This window comes from Passer domesticus, chromosome 4 (assembly GCF_036417665.1).
Source record: "Passer domesticus isolate bPasDom1 chromosome 4, bPasDom1.hap1, whole genome shotgun sequence".
Classification (NCBI taxonomy): Eukaryota; Metazoa; Chordata; class Aves; order Passeriformes; family Passeridae; genus Passer; species Passer domesticus.
In genome coordinates, this window is record NC_087477.1 from 13,924,193 (window position 1) to 13,950,264 (window position 26,072).

Here is a 26,072-nt window from a genome sequence, read left to right on the forward strand (position 1 = left end):
TTACACCCAAATATGTTCCAAAGATGTTCTTCGATTCGTTATTTCACAATAAGGCAAGTACATGCTTGTCCTACCAGTCAGTGGCAGGTGGGAGAAAAGGGAGCTTCTTGATGTTTGCCCTGCTAACACATCTGAAGTTGCAGCCACCCAAGAAAAACTCATCTGTGAGCAGCCTCAGTGCCATGCAGGGACCTGCAGGCACAGCAGCAGCTCATCCACAGCACTGAGAGCACGTTATACACGAGTCATATGGCACAGAGGGGCACAGCACCCCATCCCAGGGGGATCTCCCTGCTGCCCAAGGCAGGGAAGAGCTATCAGCTCCATCTCACGCCGAGGGAACTGAACACTTGGGGTTAGCACAGGGAGTGTTCAGGGAGCAAGACTCATGCCCAGTCCTTGGGCATTCTGGGTGCTCCTTCTCCACACTTCCACCTTGGTTTATTTTACCTTTCCTTGTCCTGATTAGCTGCTTGCTCTCCCCCTTCTCACCCTCCTGCACCTTCTTTCCCTCCACCTCCTTCCTGATCTTTCCAGAATGCTGCGGCCCCTCTGGTTCCTGAACACCCCGATGTGAGGGGTGTCTCAAAAGGACCCTGGGCATCCTGTACTGGATAGGATCCTCCCCTCACACAACAAACACCAACCATCCCATCCCAAGGCAGAGCTTGAGCACAGTTTCCTGCTCCAGTCGATAATTTCCCTTGCTGATAAAAAACCTGCATCTCATTCCAGCTTCGATGATTTCTCAAGGCACGTCTACACTCAAAAGTTAACTGCAGAGGATGAGTTCATGCTGTAAATTTCTAAGCAGTGAAATGTCCTCACTTCACCTTCTAGACCTGACTGTGCTGATCCTCTCTGAGCTCACTCTAACTTTCAACATGTTTTTGAAAGAGAGGGTGCCAGGACTCGGATCCTTTAATTGCAGACTTCCCACTGCACAGCTGGGACCCCTGCCTGTTAACCTGTCTCAGTATGTCAGCACATCTGAACAGTCCTAGTCATTTGCAAAGTCCTTAATTCCTCCCTGGAGGTGCTGCTCCTTTCCAAGAGACACTTTTCCCTGCTGGCAGCCTGACTGTGTTTTTAAACACTTACCATTTGGCTCTTGCTGGCCCTTGGCAAAGCCCTGTGAGGGGCTGAGGCCCTGGCACAGGTTGCCCAGAGAAGCTGTGGCTGCCCCATCCCTGGAAGTGTTTAAGGCCAGATTGGATGGAGCTCTGAGCAACCTGGGATAGAGGAAAGTGTCCACAGCAGAGGGGTTGGAACACAATAATCCTTCTAGTCTCTTCCAACCCAAACCATTCTGTGATTCCCTGATTACAAACCCTTCCTCCAGAATCCCTGGCTCCTTCAGCACTGGAACACTGCCAGGCTCAGCAGCTGCTCCTCACCCAAACAGGCAGGCACCAGCTCCACAGAAGGAGCAGGGGGAAAATGGAAGCATTCCATGAGCCACTGTCAGCTCAAACATCTTTGTTTGCAGCAACCAAGTGGCTTCGTGAAAATAAATCAACAGAAGTGACTGCACGGCCAGGAAGCTGATTCCACCCCCCTGGCTATTTCCAGCTGGGATTTGTAGGGGCTCTTTTGCAGCTCACCAAACTTCTGCAAACACCCGAAACCCTCCCAGGTCTGACCACGGCAGGAGGGGAATGCCAGTGGTATCCCAGTAAGAACACAGGAGGCACTGCTGGCTTTGGGGTGCCACGGATCTGTGCCACCTCTGCCCTGCATTCTTCCCTGGGAGCTCGGCAAGCTCAGCTGAGCTGTGCTGGATCCTGGAGGATCCTCCACAGCTAGGGACAGCATGGAAAAGCAACAGTAGGCAGCAGGAATCCACGAGATTTGCTCCAGGGCGAGCCGGGTCTGTTAGTGTCAAGTTACACACTTCAACATTGGCATTTTGGGAGATGAAAGCAGGAACACTCCAGTTCTGCCTGGGCTTTTGAATAATCCTGAAAACATAAATAATTAAGTTAGAAAAATGCAGTGAGAGCATTGAACACTGCAAGTCCTTTGAGCCCTTCCATTCTACCACGCTGACATAGTTTATTTTTGCTTCCCTTTGCATTGCCTTTGGTGGGGGAGTTAGTTCTGTTTCTGCCAAGGGAGAACCCACCACTCCGCCTGACACAAACTCGACCATGAACTTTAAATCCACTGCTACATAACTGAACTTATTACCTTTTATTCTCAATTTTACTTTCTCTTAATGGTTTTAATTCTTCACAAAAGCAAGCAGAGGGATGGGGGCAGGAAACAACCCTGGTGTAGGATTCAAATAGGGCAGAGATCAAACAACTGTAATCAAAAATTCAAAAGAGACTCAATTAAACCAGCTGTTATAAAACATGAACAAAAGGAAAGGCTAATTCACTGTGTTTTTCTACAATGCAGACAACAGTGTTCCAACAAGAGGATAGAGCAAGGAACCTGGTGTTAAGTCTCTCAAGTCCAGAGCAAATTTCTCAAGAGGGAGTTTACTGGGGCTACAGCAATTAACACAGTCTAGTTCATCCTTTCTGTGATTTTGGAACATGCTTATTGTAGAGGTTAAAACCATTATGAGGAAAATCTTTTGGAATGGTTTGAGGCCCGTCTCGACAATCTGATTAGAGATTTGCAGCAATAAAGAGGATACAAGGAAAAGAGTGAATGGCCATGAATTACGGACAGCATTTGAAACTTAAGACTTTCTCCACTGGCTTGACTTTATGCAGAAAATGCAGCCAGGCAGAACTAAAGCAAATTGGTTTAATTCCCTTGAGGAAAGAGGAACAAATTTTCCCAGCAACATCCAGCCACAAGCATGCGTGACTGCAAATTTGGATGGAGCGTACAATCAGTAATCTACAAACCAGCAACAAAATGAAACGTTAGCCTTTCCCTACCCCTTCAGCAGTGCACGGGCACTGCCAATTAAAACACCACAAGCAGGTGACAAGGAAATGATAAAATAAAACCAAATGAAGTAGAAGATTATTTGATACTTAAGCCTACAAATTCTTTTGGACTGGGTGTCTCTTGTCTGTTTATACACACACAAAATGGTGCCCTGGGCTGTAGAGGCTGCTGGAGCACAGATTTTTTCACACTTTCAAAACATGAAACAAGTGGTCAGCTCTTCAAGGGAAGCCACTTCAGAAAAGGAAGCTGGACTTACCATCTAAAGTGCTTTGCCCTGAAATGTGCCAAAAGCCCTTTGCCTGTATTTAATTCAGAGCAGGAGGGTTACTTCCAAAGAAATTAAAGCGATGGCTCAGAAGTTAAGCATTTGCTCCACCCCTCTGCTGAATCAGAGCTGCAGAAATAATTAGAAGCCTTCTAAAAAGGCCAACATCAAGATGAGAAAAGTGTTAATTTTAGAGAAAACAATTAAACTGCCATGATGAAAAAGCAGCTGCTTTACAGTTTGGGAAGAGTTTAAAGTATTTCAAAGGAGCAGGGGAAGCTCATAAAAGCACTGTCATAGTCCCATCAAAGAGAAAGCTAACTTTCCAATCTTACTCTCAGTCCTTCCAACTGCTAAGATAAAGGATTTAGACACAGCTCAGCATTTTATAGAATTACCAATTTTACTTTGTAAAAATGCTTCCTGAGAGCAGCGAGCTCAGTGCACTTCCTGCAGGAAGAGCGCACAGTACGGAGCGAATGAACGGCAAAACCAAGCAGGAAACTTCCCCAGGAAGTATTTTCTGAGTCCTATCAACCCCCCACCCTTCCAGGCAATGTTCTATACACCTCAGAGTACCATATCCTGAGCAGGTGCAGGCAGTCTGCACTGAAGTCAAAGAATCACACAACAGAACTGATCCACTGAGGAATTGTCACAGATATTTCCCCAAGCAGTGATCAATTTTACCCTGCATGGCTTGGTTCCTCTGCTCACTCACCCCTTCCTTTACTGTAGGGTGAACATTAACACCTATGCAAACAGCAGATGCCTCAAGAGAGAGGCTTCTCATAGCCCAGGTAAAGTTTTGCCTGCTGCTTTGCCATCCCAGAGGACTGCAGCCCCTTTTGCTGGGAGGTACCTGTGCAGAGGAGCTGATCCTGGACGTAGCCCTCCCCACAGGAAGGCACACACTGCCCGTCCTTCAGCAGCAGGGGCGCCTGGCATGAGGAGCACTCAAACCCATTGGTGCAGGCTGAGCAGGTTTCATTGCAGGCTGCCAGGAGAAAGAGGAGGGAAGAAAAATCAATCCCAAATCCCTGATGCAGAAGGAACCCCCCTGCTCTGACAAAATGAGACGATTTTGCCTGATTTTAGCTCAAGAGTTCAACAATTTGCTTCTGCTTCCATCTGAAACCTCACAAAATCTCACGGCTACAGCACAGCACGTGCCTGGATGCTTTTCCATCCAAAGCCTGGCAGTCTCTGCGGGATGACCCCATGGGATCCCACAGCATGCAGCAGAGGAGGGGGGTCTAAGCCCTGGCAGAAGTTACCTAAGCAGGCCCCTCCGAGCTGGTAGAAGCCCCGTTCACACATCTCCACGCAGCGCCCGTCCTGCAGCCGCTTCCTGGGGTCCCGGCAGGAGTCACAGCGATCAGAGGCCTGGGAGCAGCTCGCACAGTCTGGGTGGCACTCACCTGCCGCAGGGGCAACACACAGAGCAGCGTTGGCAGCCAGGAAGGAGCAAAACAAAGCAACTCGGAAAGCAAAGTGAAATTCACGGCTCGTTTCCCTGGGTGGTGCAAGGTGTGCTGGCTTTGGAGTGGGTTTTTATATGGTAGATTATATCAAAGGTGCTAAATGTTTTATTGCTCTATTCAGTAGGTGAGAAGCCATTATACAATAGACTCAGATTTTCTAGGCAATTGATTCAAGGGGTATTCACTGTCCACATGGTTTCTCAGCGGTGAAAATTGTAAGTGACCAGGAATCAACGGCCTGAAGCAACCTGAATTTGAGAGTCCCAAAGCCAAGCCTTGCAGTAAGTCAGGACTCTGTGTCCATGCCAGGTCAGAGCACAGCTGGCAGACTGCCCCCCCTGCATAAAAACCTTGATGCCACAGCACCATGGAAGGACCTGCTGGCCACAGGTACGTGGGGAGATACAGAGCAGCACAATTTTTCTCTAGCTACAGAAAAAAGCCCCTCTGCTCCCAGCCAAGTGTTCTCAGCGAGGCCCCAAGCTGAAAGTTCTCGGTGAGGGGGAATATTTGCTGATTTTAACATAAATACAGCAGTGCCCAGGGCTTTTTGCTTTCCCCTGGCTGAAAAGGAGTGGGTTCTCTCTGCCAGCTTCTCCCCAGCACATCTCTGAGAAGCAGCAATCAATTTTTGCTGGCTTTATGGAAGCAGATGCAGCAGGGGCTGGTGTTCTGGGCTCACAGATCGAACTGCTGCAGGCTGCACTTTGCATTTGTTTCTCATCCCCCACCACTGCAAGACAGAAAAAATACAGAGGGAAAAGAGTAGGTTTGGGTGAGGGAAATTGCCAGTTACCTTTCAGGACACAAAAAATGCAGGCTTGGCTTTGGGTGTCCAATACCATGACTCCAAAGCCTGGGTTTTCCAAAATTCTACCATGATGGAAGCTAATGACCACTTTTTCAAGGATAACCAGCAGACAGAGACAATTCTTGATAAGGAGAAGGGAGAGCTGCTGAGAATACTGTATCACCTATCCCTTCCTCAGCAGCCCGTGCAGATGCTATTCCCTCTCACAAATCCAGGACAGTTCCATCAGAACTTTCCAAAGCCTGTTTCCTTCACTTTTCTATCTCTAGTGCTTTGCATTTCCATTAGCATGCTGCAAATAACAAGCTTTAAAACAAGAAGAAGGCAAATGTGCCCAGGCACCCCAGCACAATTAAACTGTGAAGCTATTTTCTTTTTTACTGAGATAAAGCATTAACTGGAGCACCCTGATAAAACCAAAGTTATGTGACTGCAACAAGAAGAGCTACCAAAAAGAATGAGCAACCCACAACTAAAGCCTCCCAACCATGAAATGTAAATCCAGGGGAATGACAATATCCTGGAGAAAAAGGAATTTATAGGCAAAATTACCATATAAGCCAAGGCTATGCTAGTCTTTCTAAACAATTATTAACTGGCAGCCATTCAGCCTCAGGTGAGCTTGTGGCTTTAACAGTGTATGCACATTCCTTCTTCCCACTCCCAAGAAATAATCAGGAGCCCATAAACTTCAGAATTCAGAAATGAATTCTTGAATTCAGAAAGGAGCAGCGGAAGAAAAAAGACAAAACACTTCTAAAACACCAACTCCGAGGAGAACTTCCTATGCCAAAAGAAAGCTGTCATTTGAACCAGGGGAAGTCACCGGGAGCCTCAAACTTATCTAAGGACTAAATTGCAGGGAAACCAGTTAATCAGCGACTGCAAACTGGGGACTAGGTAAGATTGGCGTGGGGCAGCGAAGGCTGCAGGGCTCCCAGAAGAAGGCAAGGGCTGCCCTGGCTGTGTACCTGGCTGGCAGCGCGGGCAGCAGTCTCCCTGGGCCTCCTGGCAGGGCGGGCAGGAGCGCTGGAAGCAGGTCACCGCCGCGTCCCGGCACTCGCACTCCCGGCACGGCCCTTCTGCCCAGCTCTGCCCGTCCTGCAGGAGAAACGCGGCTTCAGAGAGCCAGGAAAGAGACAGCAGGCATCTCAAACGCTCGCAAGGCTTTCCTGCCAGCTCCTCTCTCGGAAAGCGCCAGCTGGGAAAAAACTCAGTGGTGAAAAACTCAAGAGGTAAAACTCACACCTCAGTGTTTTACCTCACCCGGGACACAGAAAGGGATCTGAGCAAAGAAAGGCTCAGCATCTAAAAAAATAGCCCCAAATAATATTAAATTTCCCATTTCCCAGTTCTGTTGGCAAAGAGCAGCTATCAGCTCCAGCCCTCGTGTGTGAGGGCAATGAAAAGTCCACTACTGGAATATTTAAACTGAGATAATCAATGTTCCCTTTCTCTTTAACTTCAGAGGGAAGCTCCTGGAAAATATTAATAATGGGCTCCTGTTGCAGTACAGATTATAATCAGTGGGATACATTGGCAGAAAGCTACACACTGCCCCAGCTCTGTAGCTTCTGCTTAGTACAATTAAAATCAACTATCTTTATGAAATGTGCAGGAAACCTCCGAGTAGGAATATTAAATATTAAAGGAAAATGATTGATTGAGCCGCACAGAGGAGACCAAGGAAAACTGAAATTCTGCAGCAGATGCACACAAGTGTTTCTGCAAACTGCAAAAGCAATCTGCAGACTGTATTAATGGATTATTTTGCTGCCACACTTGCAGATAATATCCTTCTCAGAACCGGAGGGGGAGAGCCAGCCCCTCCAAACCTTTGCGAGCAGAACTCACTATTCCCTGCTGCAAAGCACAAGGATACTCACAGCTTTGGCATGTTCTTTGTAAACACAGTCACTATGGCTGGAGATACATTCAGGACAGCACTTCCCCTCTAAGTGAATTAATTCTTCACCCTGTGAAGAAGAGAAAGGTTGCAGCAATTCCAACGGAATCGACGTAGCCAAAACCACTGTGGAATGCCGAGGCAGAACAGCTCTTGCCCTGGAATGCAATCTCCAATATCTAATTTCACCTTATCTTCTCCCTATCCCACTTCATCTCTGTAGGCAGAGTTCGGAAAACGTGCTTGGCCAATACTGAAGCTGCAGAACAAACCTCAGGAAAGGCCTCGGAATTCAGTGCTGAGGCCATTACCTCATCCCCAAATCCTGCAGAGAAATACTCCCCCTTTTTACCCTGGATCACTGGGATTTCACCAGGCCAACCTCAGGACCTCAATGCATAGAGGCTTACCTTCCTTTTCAATGTTCTACTTTTACTTCCCCAAGAGAATTTCAAAGCACATGCTCTATTTATCCCAGATGGAAAAAGCCTGTTCTGTGTCACAGCTGCACAGCTCTGTAGATTCCACTTAAATAACTTCAGTTTGAAGATAAGAATTTAGCAGCAGGAGAAAGGAATAAAGTGCCCCAATTCACCACGACTCTTTGTGCCCAAGTGAAAGCTGAACATTTAGAAAAGATTTCCTAGGGAACCAGGACGCAGCCCACAAGAAACAGCTCTGGTTTCCAAGATGGCCAGTAAGTTTTTCTGATTTATGCCAATTGGGTGTCTGTTCCAGGACAATTTTCCCTGTGCCATGCCGGGACACTCAGTTTTTGTGAGGGAATTATTAAAGACACAGACAGGGCAGCAGCAGCACTGATCATTGTTAGGTTCACCAAGGGAGAACACCTAAGCCAGGCCACACTCTGGCATCCCTGGCACATTCCTGAGCAGGGGAGCAGAGGAGGAACCATCTGGTTCCTAGTCACTGAGGACCACACATGGCTAAATCTCTCCCTGCTGCTTCTATACATCTCTGCTCTTCAATTACTCCAAAATGCCTTTGGCAGGGTTTGGATCTCATGTCACTACTGTGTACTGTAAACTCTGCCATCCCCACCCACATCCATAAACACAGGCTAGAGGAAAACTGGGAGCAGCTATCCATGGAACATGGCTTGCCTAGCCCCCAAAAAATGCAGCTATGCTGCTCTGCCAAGGCTCAGAAAAGGGAGAGGCTGTGGGAGATAACTTGTGGCTTTGCTGCAGAGAGATTCATCACATTCCAGGTGGAGAACATGCTCACAGTCTCCTGAAAATGGCTTTTTGAGGATTAGGTCAGAATCACCACGGACACTTTGCTGGATGAGTTTGTTTGAAAGGGTTTGGAGCTAAACCTCTTGCAGTTCCTGTCTGTGGTCTCATTACACTTCCAGTAGGACGATGTGACCAGGAAATTAATAGTGCCTTGTGGAGAGAGAAATCCAAGAGCTCCTGGCTTCACACTGGCCCTGATTTATTGAGGCAGGTGCCTATGTAAACAGACTGCAACTTCAGAAGGAAAATACAAAGGAAAAAGAAAACGGCATTTGCTTTCTGAGCAAACATTTTCTTGTAATTAATTATGCACCCCTTGCACTACTGAGGCCAACTAGGACTTGAGGGGTTTTGAACCCTACATGTTAACATCTCCAGCTATTGTTGTGGAAGACACCCCTGGCTTTTCTGAGCGGTGGATTGGTTTTTTTTGTCAGTACCCAAGATGTGAGCATGAATATTAACTAATCCTCCCCACTGAGCCATGACAGCACGCCATCATCATTAGTGTAAATGATCCAATTTACAGCCAGGAGCACGCAGGCAGCTCGCTCCAACAGCTGCAAGTGCACGAGGTTTTATGACAACCACGACTTTTCATCCAGTAAAATGTCTCTGCACAGTTTCAGGTCCCGTGATCAGCAGCAGCACCACGGCAGGGGTGACTTTGGGTCCCACACTCAGGTCATTTTGGCTGTTTCAAAGGCACAGCCACAGGTGAACATCCACTTTTATGCCTTGATGCACACTTTTGTGTACCATTTGGGAGCCCTGGTGTGGATTTTTACTCCTTTGAACACTCCTTAAAACAAGCTAATCCAGTGAAACCATTATGCTGGGTTTTGGCTGGATCTCAGACACACCACAAGGGTGTTGCTGCTGCTCAAGATTTAGCACACACAGGCAGTGTCACCAGAAAAGCATCACCACTGAGGCAGAAAACCCAGGAGGCCACAATTCTTTCCCTTTTCCTCACTGACACTGTGGAGTAGTAGGTATAAAACAGGTAAGAGCCCACCAACTGAAACAGATCACAGAAAGGTCTGGGTTGGAAAGGACAAGTGGCCTTGGACACTTCCAGGCATGGGACAGGCACAGCTTCTGTAGGCAACCTGTGCCAGGGCCTCACCACCCTCACAGGGAAGGATTTGCTCCCAATAGCCAATTTAAACCTACTTTTTGCCAGTGTGAAGCCATGCCCTCTTATCCTGTCACTCCAGGATAAAGTCTCTCCTTTCTTGGAGCCCCTCAGGTACTGGAAGACCACAATTAGGTCACCCCAAAGCCTTCTCTTCTCCAAGATGACCAATCCCAATCCTCTCACTGACAAACAACACAGAATTCTTATCCCACTGCAAAAAAAGCCAATTCAAAGCATGAGGGTGAAGCATTCAACCCTATCTAATGCATTTTGCACATCCACTGCAGAGCAAATATAACATAACCTGGCAGGGAGGGTATTAGTTTTGGAGTAAACAGCACTGGGAATAAAACACCTTGCCAGCCTCACTTCCATGCTGAGAGTGACATGGAAAAAAATTAAGAAAAGTAGAACACTGACTTCCATATCCAGCTACCTTCCTGAAAGCCACTGCAGCAGGCAGAATGAGGATAAAATGAACATTTCTTAGGCTTTTAACCATCTCTGACCTGCACATTTTCCCCATGTTTAGCTCCTGCTAAATCCAGTGATCACCACTGAATCCTCTGTGTTGTCTGACCCTCCACTACAGCAGGCAGACACAGCGTGGGAGGGAATCCAAGTTAAATTAGTCACTGATTCACACTGGTTTGGTGCACAATGGAAGCTCTCTGTGCAAACTTGCATGGGAAATTCCAGGTTTGCTCTCTTTCCCTGTGAAATGTTTTTGAGGGGATTGCACAAAACAAGGGCTTGTTCTTCGAGTGCCTCAAGTCAAGAAACACAAAAAAGGGAGGGGAAAAAAAGAAAATCCCAAGACTTGAGAAGAAAGCCTTTCTCACCTTGGCACACTCCACTTTGGCACACTCAGCTCCCTGGCAGGTGACGTGCCCCTCGTGGCACATGCAGAAGTCACAGAGGGTGCTGTTCCACATCTCCCCGTGGTACCTGATGGTGCTGCCATCCAAGCAGCTGCCTTTGGCAGACACACACTCCTCACAGCACTTCCCAGGGCGCTGCACCTTGCTCTGCCCCTGCAAACAGCACCCAGCAGTGAGCAGGGCCCTCTGAGGCCCCTGGCACAGCAGAACGTGCAGCTGGGCTGTCAGAGGTGGGTGATTTTTCAGTACCTCCTCACAGGTGACAGAGCCACAGGTCTCCCTCACACACCTGACCTCTCCCCTCTGACACACACACGTAGTGCAGGCATTTTTTTGCCACTGCTCCCCGTGCTGTTGAAAAAGAACATGGATAGAGCTGTTAAAACACTCTTGGAAAACGACCAAATTCCTTCCAGAAACCTGAGCTGCTTATGGAATATGATGGCTCCTCCTGCATGTCTGTATCAGATAATAAACTTCGCTTAAAAAATGCTGATCGCTACGTGCTCAGCCACCAGGAAGAAGAGGGGCTGATGTCTAGATGACACTGTGGGTGTGAATTTCTCATTAACTGCAATCTAGTGGCATTGGGGAGGCCTGAACTACTATTATTAGCCAAAAGAAATCACTGACAGAAAATCCCACATTCATTAAATAATGCACTCAATTAATTCCAGATGACACAGTGAAAGCTATAAATACTTTGACCACCAGTGCTTTCTGCTTTCCTCCTCCAAAACAAGTGTGGAGAGAAAGTGCCTCATCTGCTTTGGCCAGCAAATTCTTATCAAGCCCTCATTTCTTTCAGCTCTCCTGCCTTTCCAGGAGGGAAAAAAGCAGCCTTTGTAGTAAGCTATCAGTGCTGGCAGAAAGTCAGAGGTTGGGGAGGAGGGAAAGGGAGATGTGCCAAAAATTGGGAGTGGTTTTGGTGTGGTTTGTCACAAGTCACCTGGAACGTTCTTCCCGACACCGAGCAGGGCTTGGGGACACATTCTGGGCAGCATTTTCCAGGAGGCAGAACCATGACTTCCTCCTAAACAGAAGGAATAGACAAGGAAAAGAAAGCATGAATATGGGGGTCAGCATCAGTGCTTGGAATTCCAGGCATTTAGCACCCATGGGATAACCCTCTGCCACTCAGGGCTTCCTTTTGGCCCGAAAAGCAGCACAGGAACAGAGTAAAAGGCTTGAAAGGTGTTTTCTCTACCTCATTTTCTGGGCTTATTTAGATGGCAACTGAGGTGGGAATGCATGGAGAGATGCAGATAAATTCATACACATGACATAAAGTGCTTACATTCAGGTATACAGAGGAAAAAATAATTATACAGCTGTGCAGGGAAGCACAATAAAAGAGGAGATGGATGAGAGAAGTTTTTTTTCTGGAATTGCCATATTTTGAGGTTTTGAAGGTGTGATTTACACTCACCACCTCTCAGGCATCTGCACTGTTTTAGTTAAATCCATCCATACTGTCTGTGCAGATGCTAAATTATGCTTACAACTGGATTTTTCCAATTTCAATTTTCTTATGATGGATCTAAATCACGTTGGAAAAGGCTGGCACTACACACCAGTATTACTTTTCCTGCGTGCCTCAAATCCAACCATCCAAAACCTGGCTAACTCCACTGCTCCCAGCCCGTGTACATCCAACAGCTGGGAATAGCACTGTTCATCAGTCAAACCCTGAGCTTCCAAAGAAAGAGTGGAAGACTTTGCACAAAAGTTAACAGGCAAACTTTCCCAGCAGAGTTAAAAGACCTTTTTTGTGTATTTTGGTGGCATGCAACAGGAATTTTTGACATTCTTCTCCCCCAGCTCCTAGGGAAGAGCAAAGTTCTCTGAAAGATGGAAGATGAGAGTTTAATCCCGGGAGAATTTTTGTCTTGGCTTCTGATGGAGTGGAGAACAAAGGAAGGGACAGAGATAAAGGCCCATGCAAGAAAACGTTAGGTTTGGCTGTGATCAGAACAGGTTCCTTGCACATCCTGCTTACGTTCCTTCCACTGGGAAATGTCCTTGGTAGGAAATGCCTGGAACACCATCAGAACTGGCTTTCTGCTGCATTAACTTGGATGCTGCCAGCCAATTGCTCTCAAATGCATCCCAGCAACAACACAGTCACTCCTGATTCCATAAATTAGATCCTAATGATTAGCTGATTAAGCATTAGTGCAGTGGCTCAGAAGGTAACACCAGTCCACTTGGAGTGGGAAAAGAGGGATCTAAAGCAGGCATAAATTCCTTTTAATGCAGACTACTTAGTAAATGAATACTAATGGAATATCTCAGGACAAAGCAAAACACAATTAACACACACACACACACTGACTGGTGGGGTTTCATCTATCCAAAACAAAAAAGTGTTAATTGTCCAAACACCTGGTCCAGTAACAGAAAGCTGGGAAAGCATCAACAGAGAAAAAGGTTTTTGAGTATTGCTTTTGATTTTCTCAGTGAAGAGTTCTCAGCCAGGGAACTTTCGGATTCATCACTGGGTATATTAAAAATCCTTGGAAAATGGCAGTCCCTAAAACATAAAGTCAAGGTCAGAGACAAGGATTTCCAGGGAGCCAGTTCCGGGCATGCTGTTGCAAAAGCCCCACGAAAAAGATCCAAAGAGCACAGTCACACCCATCAGCACTTTCAATATAATAACAAGAATTCCAAAACCAGAGTGATTTGACCAGAGTCTGGAGTACTGTGAACAGTTTTCTGCCTTTCCTAACCCTGTGTAGAATCTTGTAGGGTTTTGGCTGTGTTGATCACTGCATAAATGCTAAAAACTCATCACTTGTCCACAGCAAAGACCTTGGAGACAGCAGAGTCCCTGTTCTCCTAAATGGACTAAAACCATGAGCTTGCCTAACTCCTCTTCCCAGTTTTGTTGTTTTCTAAACACAGACAGAAGGAACAGTGCTCTGGGACTTTTCTTTCAGCTCAAATTGCCTAGTATTTCTGGAGGCAAAAGGGGAACTTCATCCACATTTGACCACTCTCAAATGCAATTCTAGAGATCTTGTACAAAAAAAAAATAGTAACAAGACCTGCAGATCAAACTTTCCAGCTGCAAACCAAACACTGAAATTTGTGAAGATAAAGCCCATTATAAATCTTGGGTTTTCATTCTTTCGCTCAACAGAAATAAAAACATTTCCTGATCAACTCCAAATCATTTTTTTGAGTAGAAACCAAGAAGAAGTTTCTTTAGACAGAATTTTTCCTAATTAACCAGCAAAGGGATGATAAAAATGAAATGATAGGGAAAGAAGGTATTAGGGAACAGACACACAGGCTCCACTATCACTCCACACCATTCCAGAAGGTCAAATATCTCTTTTCCAAATCACCCACTTGTCACCCAGAAGCTTTGCTTGCTAATTTGTTCCCCAGCATGAGAGATGCACACTGCCCAGGGAAAAGGAGGTGCTGAGGAACATTCCCAGAAGGCTGGAGGGTCCTGACCTGGCTGCAGAGCAGAGGCTGGCAGGAAGCTGTGGAGCACTGAGCTGCACCATCCCTGCAGACACACCTGGAGCACCGACCCAGGCTCCAGCCCTCGCCGTCCTGGAACACGTGGCCGTCGAAGGAGCAAGGCTCTAAGGGACAGGAAAACAAGGGGCAGGTTTCTTTTCCAACGCCCTCTCCTCCCTTTAACCCGTGGTTAAAACACAGCTCTTGTGCATCTCAGAATTCCAAACTGCAGCTTGCCACAGCAGGTTAAGAGGGTAACAATTCCCCCACTTTCCAAGGGGCTTGTGAGTTAAGAGCTCTGGATGCACTTCTCCCACTGGGACTCCACAAGAAAAGGCACCCAACAGCTGAAGAAGCATTTCTGGAACTTGCAATCCAAGTGCACAGGAAATACCTGAGGTTTCTTTCCCAATTTTAATCCCTAAAATCAGGCCATCTTAGGCACATCTGCTCACTACTTAAAGCTTGCCCCCACCTCTTGGCCCATGGGTGAAGCCATTAAAAATATAAATATGGCAGCAGGACAGAAAGGGAATTACGAGACATGCTTGTCTTCAGTGTCTTCCCAATAAAACTGACCAGGAACAGAAAAGCTTTCCAGGTTTGGGGCTAGAAGGAGGTTCTGAGCTCAGACAGTACTCACCACCACGGCCCACACATCTGGGACAGCAGGAGCCCTGGGCAGTGTCCTGCAGCTGCCCTTGTCCACAGGTGAGGGCTGGGCAGGTCCTGGGGCTGCAGGTCACCTTCCCGTGGGCACAGGAGCACCGGACACATCCCGAGCTGGCCCACTGCGTGCCGTGCTGCACACAACACAGCCAAGGGAGGGCACAGAAAGCACAGTGAGACCTGGAAGTAAGTCTTGTCCCTTTGCAAGTGCCTCCTCTCTCCAGCGTGAGGCTTGGCACGGATAAAAAGTGCCTTTCTGACCATGCGACAGCAGGATCGGGATGCGAAATGCGACTGAGGTACAAATACATCCACATCCTTCTTGTGGGAATGGCTACCCAAGGAAGAGGCTCAAAAAGAGCCAAAAGACAAAAGGTGCAGCAGGAGAACAGCACAGGAAAATGCAGAAATAGCACAAGAAATGTCATGCATTATGATAAAACATAGTGCCACCAAATGAGAGGCACAACTAAACATGAGAAGAGGATGGGTGTGCTACCCTTCCTGTTCCAGTTTTTGTTTAGCTTGTACCAGCTTCATGCTGGCCACGCCTCATGCTGGAACAGAGGGTTACAACACCCATCTCAGGTGTGGAGAGCCCAGCCCTCCAATGTGCACAGCCCTGCAAATATGTCTGGGCTTTTTAGCATATTTCTCGAGATTTGGACCTGACTTTCCTCTTGTCAGACAGAAAAGTCTGTAAGAGACCACACAAAGGACTTGAGTTTGCTGTTAAGCCATTTTTCTACATTTGCCAGTTGTTTGACGTGATTCATTAACTACTACCCATGAATCTTGATTTTTTTGCCTTATCTCCAGACACTTATTCTGATTGTTTTAGCCTTTCAGCCCCCCTGGGTGAAACCACATCCCAGAACCTGCTCCTTGAATAATTCAGGATTACAGAACACGGAACCCAGGTCGCAGAGCAGCAATCAATCTCCAGCAGCATAGGTGGCTGCTGAGAGGAAAGCTTCTCTGAGCACAGCTAATATGTCAAAATCACTGTGCTTTGCTCCCCTTCTGATGTTGCTGCACTGTCTCAGCCATGCACAGCAACAGCAAAGGGAAGGAACAAGTGGGGAAATTTCTCCCATTGAGCCACGCAGGACACACAACTGCTCAGCAACTGCAAACCCTGCTGCCCTCCTGCTAGATTCCACTACCTGGCAGTGACAGGATATAAATGCAGTGATCCACCCTTCCCCTGCACACCAGCTCAGCAGCAAACAGGCAGCTAAAACCTAAAGGTGAGGATGGTCCCTGCTGAGGAACTGGACGGAGCACTCACGCTGTGGATCTGGCCTTCGTGCTGGCAGAATCCTTCGGCTCGGGAGGCGCACTCGGGGCAGCACTTGTTGGAGGCTATTTGGAGCACTTCTCCCTAAAAAGAGACAGGGTTCCAACAAACAGCTGACAGCACACAGGGATTTCAAAATGAAAGTGAAGCCATGAGACCTGGCCTGGCAGTCCAGAAAGGAAAGGTTTCAGGTGAGATACAGAATTGCTGCTACACCACACGCCCTTGCTGAGAGGTGGCACAGCACTTTGTGTGTTTGACATTTTGCCCTCAAAATAACAGCAGAATTCACACCCCCTCAAGAGTACAGCTGGGAATTCTTCAGCTGAACCAGTTTTCAAAGAATAGAAAACACTTGTTCAAGACAAAACTCAAGATTCTTCACTGAAAGGCTACTGAGAAACATGGGACAGATGTTGCTGAAACAAGATCAGCCATATTTGCATAAATCTCATAATGAGTAGATAAGAGACAAACCACGGAGAAGGACAATGATTTCTGACCTTGATTTTCTGTTAGTGGTTTAGCCTTGAAGCATGAAAGAATTTTTTCTTCTGAGATCCTTGGTGATCCTTTTCAAGGTTTAAATGACCAGATGTTTTTGGAACACTTAAACATTTTATCTTGGAGATTGCCCATGTCAAGGAGTCACACAGATTCGTTTGACACCATAAACCTATTTCCCTTTATGAGCTTTAAAGTAGCCACCTTTCCATTTATCTGATTTTTATCATTTTATCTAGTGCACTCATTAGGTGTGCCATGACAGCACTTGATCTCCCTCCTCTTTAGCACAAAAATTCCTACTAGTTCAGTCTAGCTTTAATCAATACACAGCAATAATAACAGGGAAAACCAGTAAGAATCAAAATTATTTCCTCATTAGTGCTGTCATATTGGGAAACATTTTAACCTGCTTCACAAAGCCATATAATTATCCTGACAGCCTCTTTAAAACACTCTTTTTCACTGCCATTTGTGCACTCTACCCCAGCAATCCAGATGTTAATGCAAGACCAATCCCATGGCCAATTAATGAAGACCCAGACAAAGACAAGCAGGAGACAAGGAAAGCTCAGCAACCATCACGAGGAAGAAGAAACTGGAGGACAGACAATCTCATCTCTGTTGTTGCTCAGCAGAGTGGAAAGTGCCCATCTGCACCTTCCAGGGAGCCCCAGCCCCACCTCCAAAGGAAGGGGGGCTCATGCTGGGAGGCTGGAGCCCAGTTTGGGGAATTCCTTTGGGATCAAGCTGCTCCAACACCGGGCCTCTGGCTGCAGCCAAGGGGACAAAGGCTTCCCACACCACGTGTTTTCGCTCCAAGGAGGAGTGCAGGGACACAGAGCCTGTGCCTGGCTCTGGACAGCCACAGGCACTGAGTTCTCACCTTCTGGAAGTCACACTGAGGGGCTTTGCAGACTGTAGGCTCGCAGGTGACAACGCCGCTCCGGCACCGGCAGTCTTGGCAAGAATCAGGCTTCCAGGAGGTGTTATTCTGCAAATAAAGTTGGAAACCAGGCTGGAAACAGCACAAGGCACGTCCTGTTTTGACAACACATCTCAAATAGCTCCACGGAGACGGACTGCAACAGAGCCCCTCTCCCTCCCACACGCTTATCAGGCCCCGTGTTGGCACTTCTCCCTCAACAGCTTCCAGCACGCTGCTGAAAGACAAGGCCATGCAGGGCCAATAATCAGCTCCAATGGCAACATAATCCAACCTCCAAGAGCTCCAGGTGAGTACAACATCCCTGGAAAACTTCCCTGTGATCAGGCTCACACTGCAGGGTGATCCCAGGTGCTGCTGAGGCAGCAGAGGTGGCTGTGAGGCAAACCCACACGTGTGGCCAGGTAGGAACAGGCTGGACCTGGGCACGTGTATTCCCAAACACCAGGGAGGAGAGTCTGGCCAAGCAGAGTGTCTGACACATCTGGAAACAGCTGTCGCCACCACTCGATCAGTGCACCCAGCTGGAACAGCCACAGCTAATTCACAAGGGTTTCCAGCAGCCGTGCTTGACCCCCTTCCATTCCCTCCCCACTGAGGTCATGATCCCACGCTGCCTCCACAAGAAAAGGGGAAGAGGAGGATCAGTTTCTCAGCTGAAACACTGTTTGCAGCTAGACAATCCCTGTCCCTGTTGTACAGACAAACAGTGGGCTAAACTGGCACCACACAGGATGTTCTCCTGGGTAGGATGGACAGCCCCAAGCTCAGTCATCCAACCTCTTTTTCAAAGGATCTGCAAGGAGACCAGACCTCACTGCTCATTTACCAGACCACGTAGTGATTTACCTCAATTTACTCACAGTGCTAAGTACGACTTAGGAAGGATGATTAACAGTTGACTGCCACGAGCACATTTACAGCTAACTACTAAAAATGTTAAGCATAATGATAAAATACTGAAATGTGCCTTAAAGGCCCATTAGGCTGCTTAATGAGAGAAAAAATATCCTGAAAAACCAGACCACTTGCTCAGGCACTTCAAGAGCATCAATCTGCAAATAGCGGGATGGCCAAAATATTGTGAAAAAAATTCTTGTGTCTCTGCTCTGCTTTCCAAAAGCATTTCTCCCACATCAGTGGCAGTGCTGACCTTAGAAGGTGCACAGCCCCTGAGGCAAGGCAAAGAGGGAGGGCAATTCCTGCTCAGGAACACAGCTGGTTCTCCCCTGGCTCACACACTGCAGAACAGAAACCCTGAGACCATCTCTGCCAGCAGATTTATGGTGCAGTTAGGGAAGAAATGAAGGTTAAGTGATGTGTGTGCCAAGCTGTGGCTAGCACTCACATTGGAGTTAACTCACCCCACTGGCTTCAGCAGCACTTGTGTGTTGGAAAGCTGGCAGGGAAGGCAGCCACAGGGTAACCAGCAGTGGGAAGGGAAGGGCAGACTCACTGCCCCATCCCTTGGTTCTCCTAAACCTTCACCTCTGACCTCTTATGCTTATTTAGAATTTTTTAAAAAGGAGAATAATTCTCACAGTGGAACAATAACCAAAGGAATCTCATGGCACGAGGTCAGCACAGAACCACCCTTATCACATGTAAATGCTCAGGTTTGTGGTAAGAAAACCCCTCTTTGCTCTTCCTCCTCCCCTGGTTTCTATCATAGCCCAAGCAGGCTGGCTCCTGTCTGTGGGCTCAAATCAGCTGCTTCTAAATTCCTTTTGCCAGGTACAGGATCAAAACCAACACTTCTCTGCAGAGCTTTAAAAAATTCATTATCTAGTTAACAGCCAGGAAACTATCACCTGATTTGTTGGGATATGAGAGCCTTCCAAGCACTTCACAGGTCTCAGCATCCAGGTCTTTGACAATTCAACATTTAGCTTAGGATTCCTGGCAACAGACCTAAAGTATCCAGTTTGGAAATTCTGGATCCCACCTATCTGTCCTGTTGTGAGGCTTTGTTGGTGCTCACCCAGCAGGCGCAAGGACACTTCAAAGCTCCAGGCAATACAGTTCCAAACATAGAGCAACACTTTCCAGTAGACACCCAGAGAACTGCTGGAAACCCGCCTGGCATCTTCTCCAAGGCTCTGCACCTCAGTGGACAAATTATCTGCTGCAATCTAAGTGCTGGATTCCAATCCTGTTGAGAGTGTATTTTTATCAATGGCAATTTAAGGGGCTTTTTCCTTACCAGTACTAATATAATTAACAGTATAAATAATGAAATACCATGCAGAGAGCGCTTTGAAGACGGAAAGCATTCCTTAAACGCCAAGCAGTGCCATTATAATTTATTAATTTCCTGGATTTCCCTACATCAAAAGAAGAAATGATACCTAATTCAACTGAATTTTAAAACACCACGCTGCAAGAAGAGATACATCTACCTTACTTGGGCCAGTCTGCAGAACAGGGACCAAAAGAACAAGAAGTGCTCCTGAACCTTTTGAGCCTGCAGATACCAAGACAAAATGAGATAAACCTGGAGAGTGAGGAGCACAGGGTGAGAATGTGATGGGTTTGGAGAATATTGATGAGGATTTAGAAAAAGGCAGGGGAGAATAAGATAAAAGAAGGAGGCAGGAACACAACAAGCAGCAAAAGCAAAGAAAAAGCTACAGAGACAAAGAGCAGACATGGAGCAAAGCGAGCCCAGAGCAGCTGTGAGTGCTCCTGGTTTGCTGCTGTCACCCTGTCACATTAACCAGAGCACAGACAGATCGAAATTTCTTGGACCACTGCTTTTTCAACTGGCTATCATAACTTCGGACAGCTGCACCTGTCCCTCCTCGACCTCAGCAAAAAAAACCCACCCCACCCAAGAGATCACAAATAACCAGTCTGCCATTAATATGTGAAAAGCCTCAGTAATTTAATCAGGTGCCCCTGAGCACGGATGTCATCACACCAGATAACAGTGTGTGTGCTATTCTGGTGCGGTGACTGGGGAAAGAAGAAGCATACAACAGCTGGTTTGCATCCCCTTTCCGGCTCTTATGGCTCCCTGAAAGTATCCAATCCATCCCTAAAATGTCCCTGGATGCCGGGGTGTTCCCTGCAGCACGCAGGACCTGCAAAGCTGGTCACGGGGATGGTGGCATTGCTGCAATGGCTACGCAGGGTGAAGGCAGCAGAGCACAGCTGCAGCCTTCGTGCCAGCCGGGGGTTGAGCTGCAGATTTGTGGTGTCACACCAAAAACCAGGGGGTTGTTGCTTGTCCTGTACCCCACTAATCACCTGATGGTGATGAGGGGTCTGGAACACCTCTCCCACGAGGAGAGACTGTGGGAGTGAGGCCTGGAGAAGACTGAGAGGGAATCTCATCAATCCACACAAATATCTCCAAGGTGTGTCAACAGGATGGTGGAGATTTTTGGTGTGCCCAGTGACAGGAGAAGTAGCAGCAGCCATGAACTAAAACACAAGGAGTCCTACCTCACCGTGAGGAAGAACTTCTTTCCAAGAGGATGGCAGAGCACTGGAACAGCTGCCCAGGGACCAGACCCATCCCTGTGTCACCTGCTCCAGGTGACCCTGCCTGGGCTGGGGTTGGACTGGGTGACCTGCAGAGCTTCCAACCCCAGCTATTCTGGGATTCTGTGGTTAACGCTCCAAGAGGCTGCTCTGCCCGGGAGGAGAGAAACCCCTGGGAGAGAATCCACGGGGAGAAAGCCCGAGGGAGCTCCAAGCCCGAGCGCCAGGTGGGATTTACCTCCCAAGTCGTTCCCGTGCCAGAGGCAGCTGAGCACGGGCAGGGATCGGGTGTCTCGGAGGAGGAATTCCTGACTGCTTTGTTGAAACGGCAGGCAGAGCCCGGAGCAATTACACTTCTGGTAACAATTACCAGCATCACCCACCGGCTGCCAGGCGAGGAGCCTTGGCAGCCCCGCTTTCATTTGTCATTTCCACTCCAATTACCTGACAATGCCCGAAAACTGGCAGGAGAAGCCCCAACGAGGGGGAAGCACTGCACGGTCTGTGGGGATACCCATTAGGAGATGAAAGTAATTCAGAGAATTCCCAGTGTCCACTGGGTTTGGATTTGATGTTTTATCTCTGGCAATGGGGAGCTGTTGCTGTGCTGAGTGTGTTTTTTAGATCTGGAATTTGCTGGCAGATAATAGAAGCTCCTTGACAAGGGGGTTTTAATGGGCTCGTTCCAGCATGCCCACAGCCAGAGAACAACTCGGGAACCAAGTGGAAATTCAGCTCCTCTCAGTGGAAACAGCTTCAGTCCTACGCTCCTAGGAGAGCACAGAGCAGCTAAGGCAAAGTGCAGGGCTTGATTAACAACACTGCAACACGAACACTCTGTTCCAGGAATGGCAACTAGCCATTCCCTTAATTCCCTTCTTCCAGTCAGGGAATTCAGAAGTTACATAAAGTAAAACAAGGTACTGTTTTCACAGTTCAACAGTCTGCCACATTTTCCAACTGTGAAAGTCTTTCACCAGTTGTACCAGCCTCGTAAAAATCAAGAGCCTAAAAATAACATTTCCCAGCAGTCCTGAGATATTTCAGGGATAGGATATTCCAAAATATTCTTCAAATACTTAGGTGCTGTTGTAATCTTCATCCTATCTTTCACACAGACACCAGGAAAGGGCCCCAGATGAACAAAATGCATTATGTAAAACTATGGTTTCAAATCATTGGTTCTAACCAGGACTTAAATCAGCACACAGAGGTCTTTGTTCAATATCTTGGGAGCAGCAGTGTTCCTTTAGAAAGGTTAACGCCTTTTGCTTTGTTGCTATTAGATTCACACAAAACAACTCACAGTCTCTTTGTAAACTTCCTTACATTAAATCCATCTATAAATGGACATGGTGAATAACTGATAGTAAAGACACTGACTGTTCTCCCCCATCTTCCTATGCTGCAGATTTTTTCCATGCCCAGTTGTGTGTTTTGATGAACAGAACTCACCAGAAATTCTCCTCAGCATCCAGGAATAACATTTGGGGTTCTCCTGCTGGTTTTTCTCCCCTTTGCCCAAGTGGTTCCTAACCTGCCAAATGGCAAATTTCAAACATCCTGCCCCCAAAATGACTTCTGAGTGGGTATCAAACTGCTAATGGATGTCAAACCCAGAGTGCTTGACTGAACAGCTGCGGAAGAGAAGGGCGGTAAAGGATTGATTTAATCTAAACTAGATCACAGCTTTAATGATAGCACTTATCACATTATCCCACCATTATCACATAATGGCTATTTCTGGAGCAGCAGGGGTGCCCATCTCTGCTGTGTGATGCTCTGGATACGGGTGATGTTCTGTCCCCTTCAAGTGAGGCTGCTTGGTCCAAACTTGAACCTGGGAGAGCCACCAGGACACCAGCAGTCAACAGCCAGTGACAGCTGTGTCAAATGGTGAAGAGAGGCTGCCAGAGGGATGTGGGATTTCAATCAGGAACGCAGGTTATGGTGGGCCAAATGCTGCCACGCTAACTGCATCTCAGCCAGGGCAGAGTGAACAAGACAGACAAAGCCTTTTATCCCATTTCTAACAACAACAAAAGAACCTCCATCAGGCCATGAAAATCCTTGCAGCTGATTCAGCAGAGAAAGGAAATTTCCTTCAGTACCAGTCACAGCCCTCAGTAGCTCTGCACCAGGTGAAAGGTAACTCAAATTCTACTTCTTGAAGGCAACAATCCATTCTTAAGCAATTTTGCAAGCCATGTCAGCAAATACAGAGCTATCTCCAGTTCCAGGCTGGATATTTAGGAAGTGTCCTCTCCAAGCAAGGAATTACACGCCTCAAATCCTACTGTTGTCACTGTGGGTTCAAGCACAGCAATCTCCCTTCCCCCCTAGAAAATACAGCCCTTTATGTCCTTATCTTCCATCTCAGCTCCCTGTGCAGCAGATTAATAAACTGGTTCTCTCTTCCCTTCTAAAGGGAAAGAGGACCCCTGCACAGTCATTAATCTTGGAGAAGAAAGGCTTCATTAAAGAGCAAAAATTATGAAGAAAAGTCTGTAGAATAAGGAAATGTGCAGATTGTCCTCATGTCCTCCAGTATTGCTCTGGTTCACTGGGAGCTGCTGAGATTCAACAAGGTGACAGTCTTATGTCCAAAACCAAATGGAAATAATGGCAGCAGAAAGTGGGTAACACCCCAGTGCTTGACTCAAACACGGGCTCCTGACTGCCTTCTGTTACAAATGATTCAATTAATTGACTCTGGCACGCAGAAACTACAGGCCCAAAACCAAAATCAGGCTTAAAATATCCTGAAAAGGGCAAAGATGATAAATGTGTTTGTATGCTTCAGCGCTGTGAAGTGTGATCAAGTTCAGTGGGATCAAGAGGGACAGCATGGGGGGAGGGAGGGAAGAAGTTGGGCAGCACAGTCCTTGGCATTCACTGGGTCACACATGCTTTAAAAATGATGATTATATTTTTAGAGTGACAACAAAATCCCACCAAACAACTACAGAGGAGACCTACAGCTCATTGCCCCTCTCTCTATCAAAGAAGGAATGCCAGGGCTACAAAAGCTTCTCGTGCCCAAGAGTGGTGAGGAGCCTGAGGGAGAAGAGGCAAATCCTGCGCAATAACACCAACAAGGAAGCAGCCATGGCCAGAAGGTGCAGGGGAGGAAAAAGTAACTCCAGGGCTGGAAAGGCTGGTCAGATGAATCACAAACCATAAGGGATCACAAGCAGCTGTGTGAGGCATTTAAACTCCCTCCCGTGAGGCAGATAAAAGATGGACAGAGAAACAGGTCATGGGCTGGCCTCAGCAGGAGAAGTACCAGCCTATTAATTAGCATGATTGTCCATCAGTCAGAAATAAATCATATTATCCACTGCTAAGTGGCAGCATTCGACAGGAAACAAATTGCACATGTCTCTGAGCTCATGCTGAAACAGTTCCTTTTGCTTTCATTACTCAGAAGCACTGCATGAAAGGTCATGGCAAAAAAAAATATTTATTTAAAATTAAAGCCCTGTAATCCTATCTAAAGCATATTTATTTTTTCGATGCACACCACCATGACTCTGATGAGTGCATGCCACCATGAATCTGGACCTGATTTCCAATACAGTGCCAGGGAGATGTCAGGAATTGCTCTGGGATTGCTCCAGAATCCATACCTGGAGCATCTCTCCAATTTGTTTCCTTTACCACAGCTCCTCTTCTACAGAAAAACCCATTTTACAGAAGTTGACTGTCCACAGAAGCAAGCTCAGGGACGAAGATCACCACAACCTCTAGAGTTCCTGCACATGAATTTTTTGTCTCTCATCCCCTTTCCAGTACTTAACATCTCTCTCAATTTACATGGCAAACCCGTAATGGGGCTGCAGCAGCAAGGCTGAGAGGGAGCACATGCATAAGCACTTACTGAGACTCCTGAAAAGAGACTGAGGGGTTCCTAAATCTCTCCAGTTCTCAACGTTTACAACAGGAACAGTTTTATATCAAAGCACTTGGCTCCTTCACTGTAGTGATGTCTTAATCTACAGAAGGTGCTCCATGAAATATTTAGCAGAGGCAAAGCATATGCATCCCTTAAGTTCAGGCTGAGGAAGAAACGCATCTTCCCTCCACCCTGAGGCAGCAAGAATGGGCTGGGTATTACACCAGGCAACACCTGAGAATGTGCTTTTGTTGACCATCTTAATTCTCCTTCTTTAACAAGCTTGCAGCAGTGCTTGGTAATGCGTTTTTCAAAGCACATCCCTGGCTCACTGGGATGCCTCAGGGATCACTGTCCACACAGATTCAGTGAGAGGAGGAGCACAGAGCTCTCCTCACATCCCTCTCCATGCCATGGATATTTGCCAGGCTGAAGATTGCTCGCTGACATGGTGTGAGCCAATTCCTGTCAGGCTACTTCACGCTTGGTTAGAAATAATTGCTGCCTCATTACAAATTTAATCATGACACTGTGATATGGCAGAACTCTTCCTTGCAATCTCCTTCTCTTCCTTCTTGAAGAAGATGTAAAACAAATTGACCACTGTGCAGCCTAAGTATTTTTAATTTATTTTTTCCCTTCTCCTCAAAGAAGGAAATCCCATTTTGTTCATGCAGTTCTACATGGCTTCAGAAACATCTCACATTGCTTTTAACTCCAGGTCCCTGCAGGATCCTGGGGTTTTAAGTTTTTATTCCTCTGCATCTGCTTTGAGAAGGTCTCAAAGTAGAAGAGTCCCACACTTGAGGGCTTGCCTGTACCCTGAAGGATTCACAGTTTCCCTGAAGAATGCAGAGATTTAGGAAAAGTGGCACAGGAAACACTCTTGAGGGAAGTGTCCTCTCTACTGAATGGGTTAGGAAGGAAAAGCCCAGGATGGAGAGGGAGAGGTTCCCTGTAAAACCTGAGAGATGATTGTACACTCTCCTTTCCCCACCTTCACTCCCTCTGTGCCCTGAATGCAGCTGATGCCATCACCAGCCTGGCACCTCCCTAGAGCTACAGAAACCCCACACCAGGGATGAATGGGATCCATCTGATTGCAGGGATCAACTCAATTCTAAGGAAGAACTAA

At 47.1% G+C, this 26,072-nt stretch overlaps 1 protein-coding gene across 1 annotated transcript in view; it reads right to left on the minus strand.

Annotated features, from left to right (window-relative positions):
• Positions 1–26,072, minus strand: part of FRAS1 (Fraser extracellular matrix complex subunit 1) — a 103,018-nt gene that overhangs the window by 54,573 nt on the left and 22,373 nt on the right. The window contains 11 exon segments of the mRNA XM_064416183.1: positions 4,041–4,175; positions 4,456–4,599; positions 6,445–6,574; positions 7,360–7,449; positions 10,622–10,813; positions 10,910–11,011; positions 11,610–11,693; positions 14,129–14,262; positions 14,781–14,940; positions 16,098–16,190; positions 17,497–17,604. Coding sequence (XP_064272253.1) covers positions 4,041–4,175; positions 4,456–4,599; positions 6,445–6,574; positions 7,360–7,449; positions 10,622–10,813; positions 10,910–11,011; positions 11,610–11,693; positions 14,129–14,262; positions 14,781–14,940; positions 16,098–16,190; positions 17,497–17,604 — 1,372 coding nt within the window.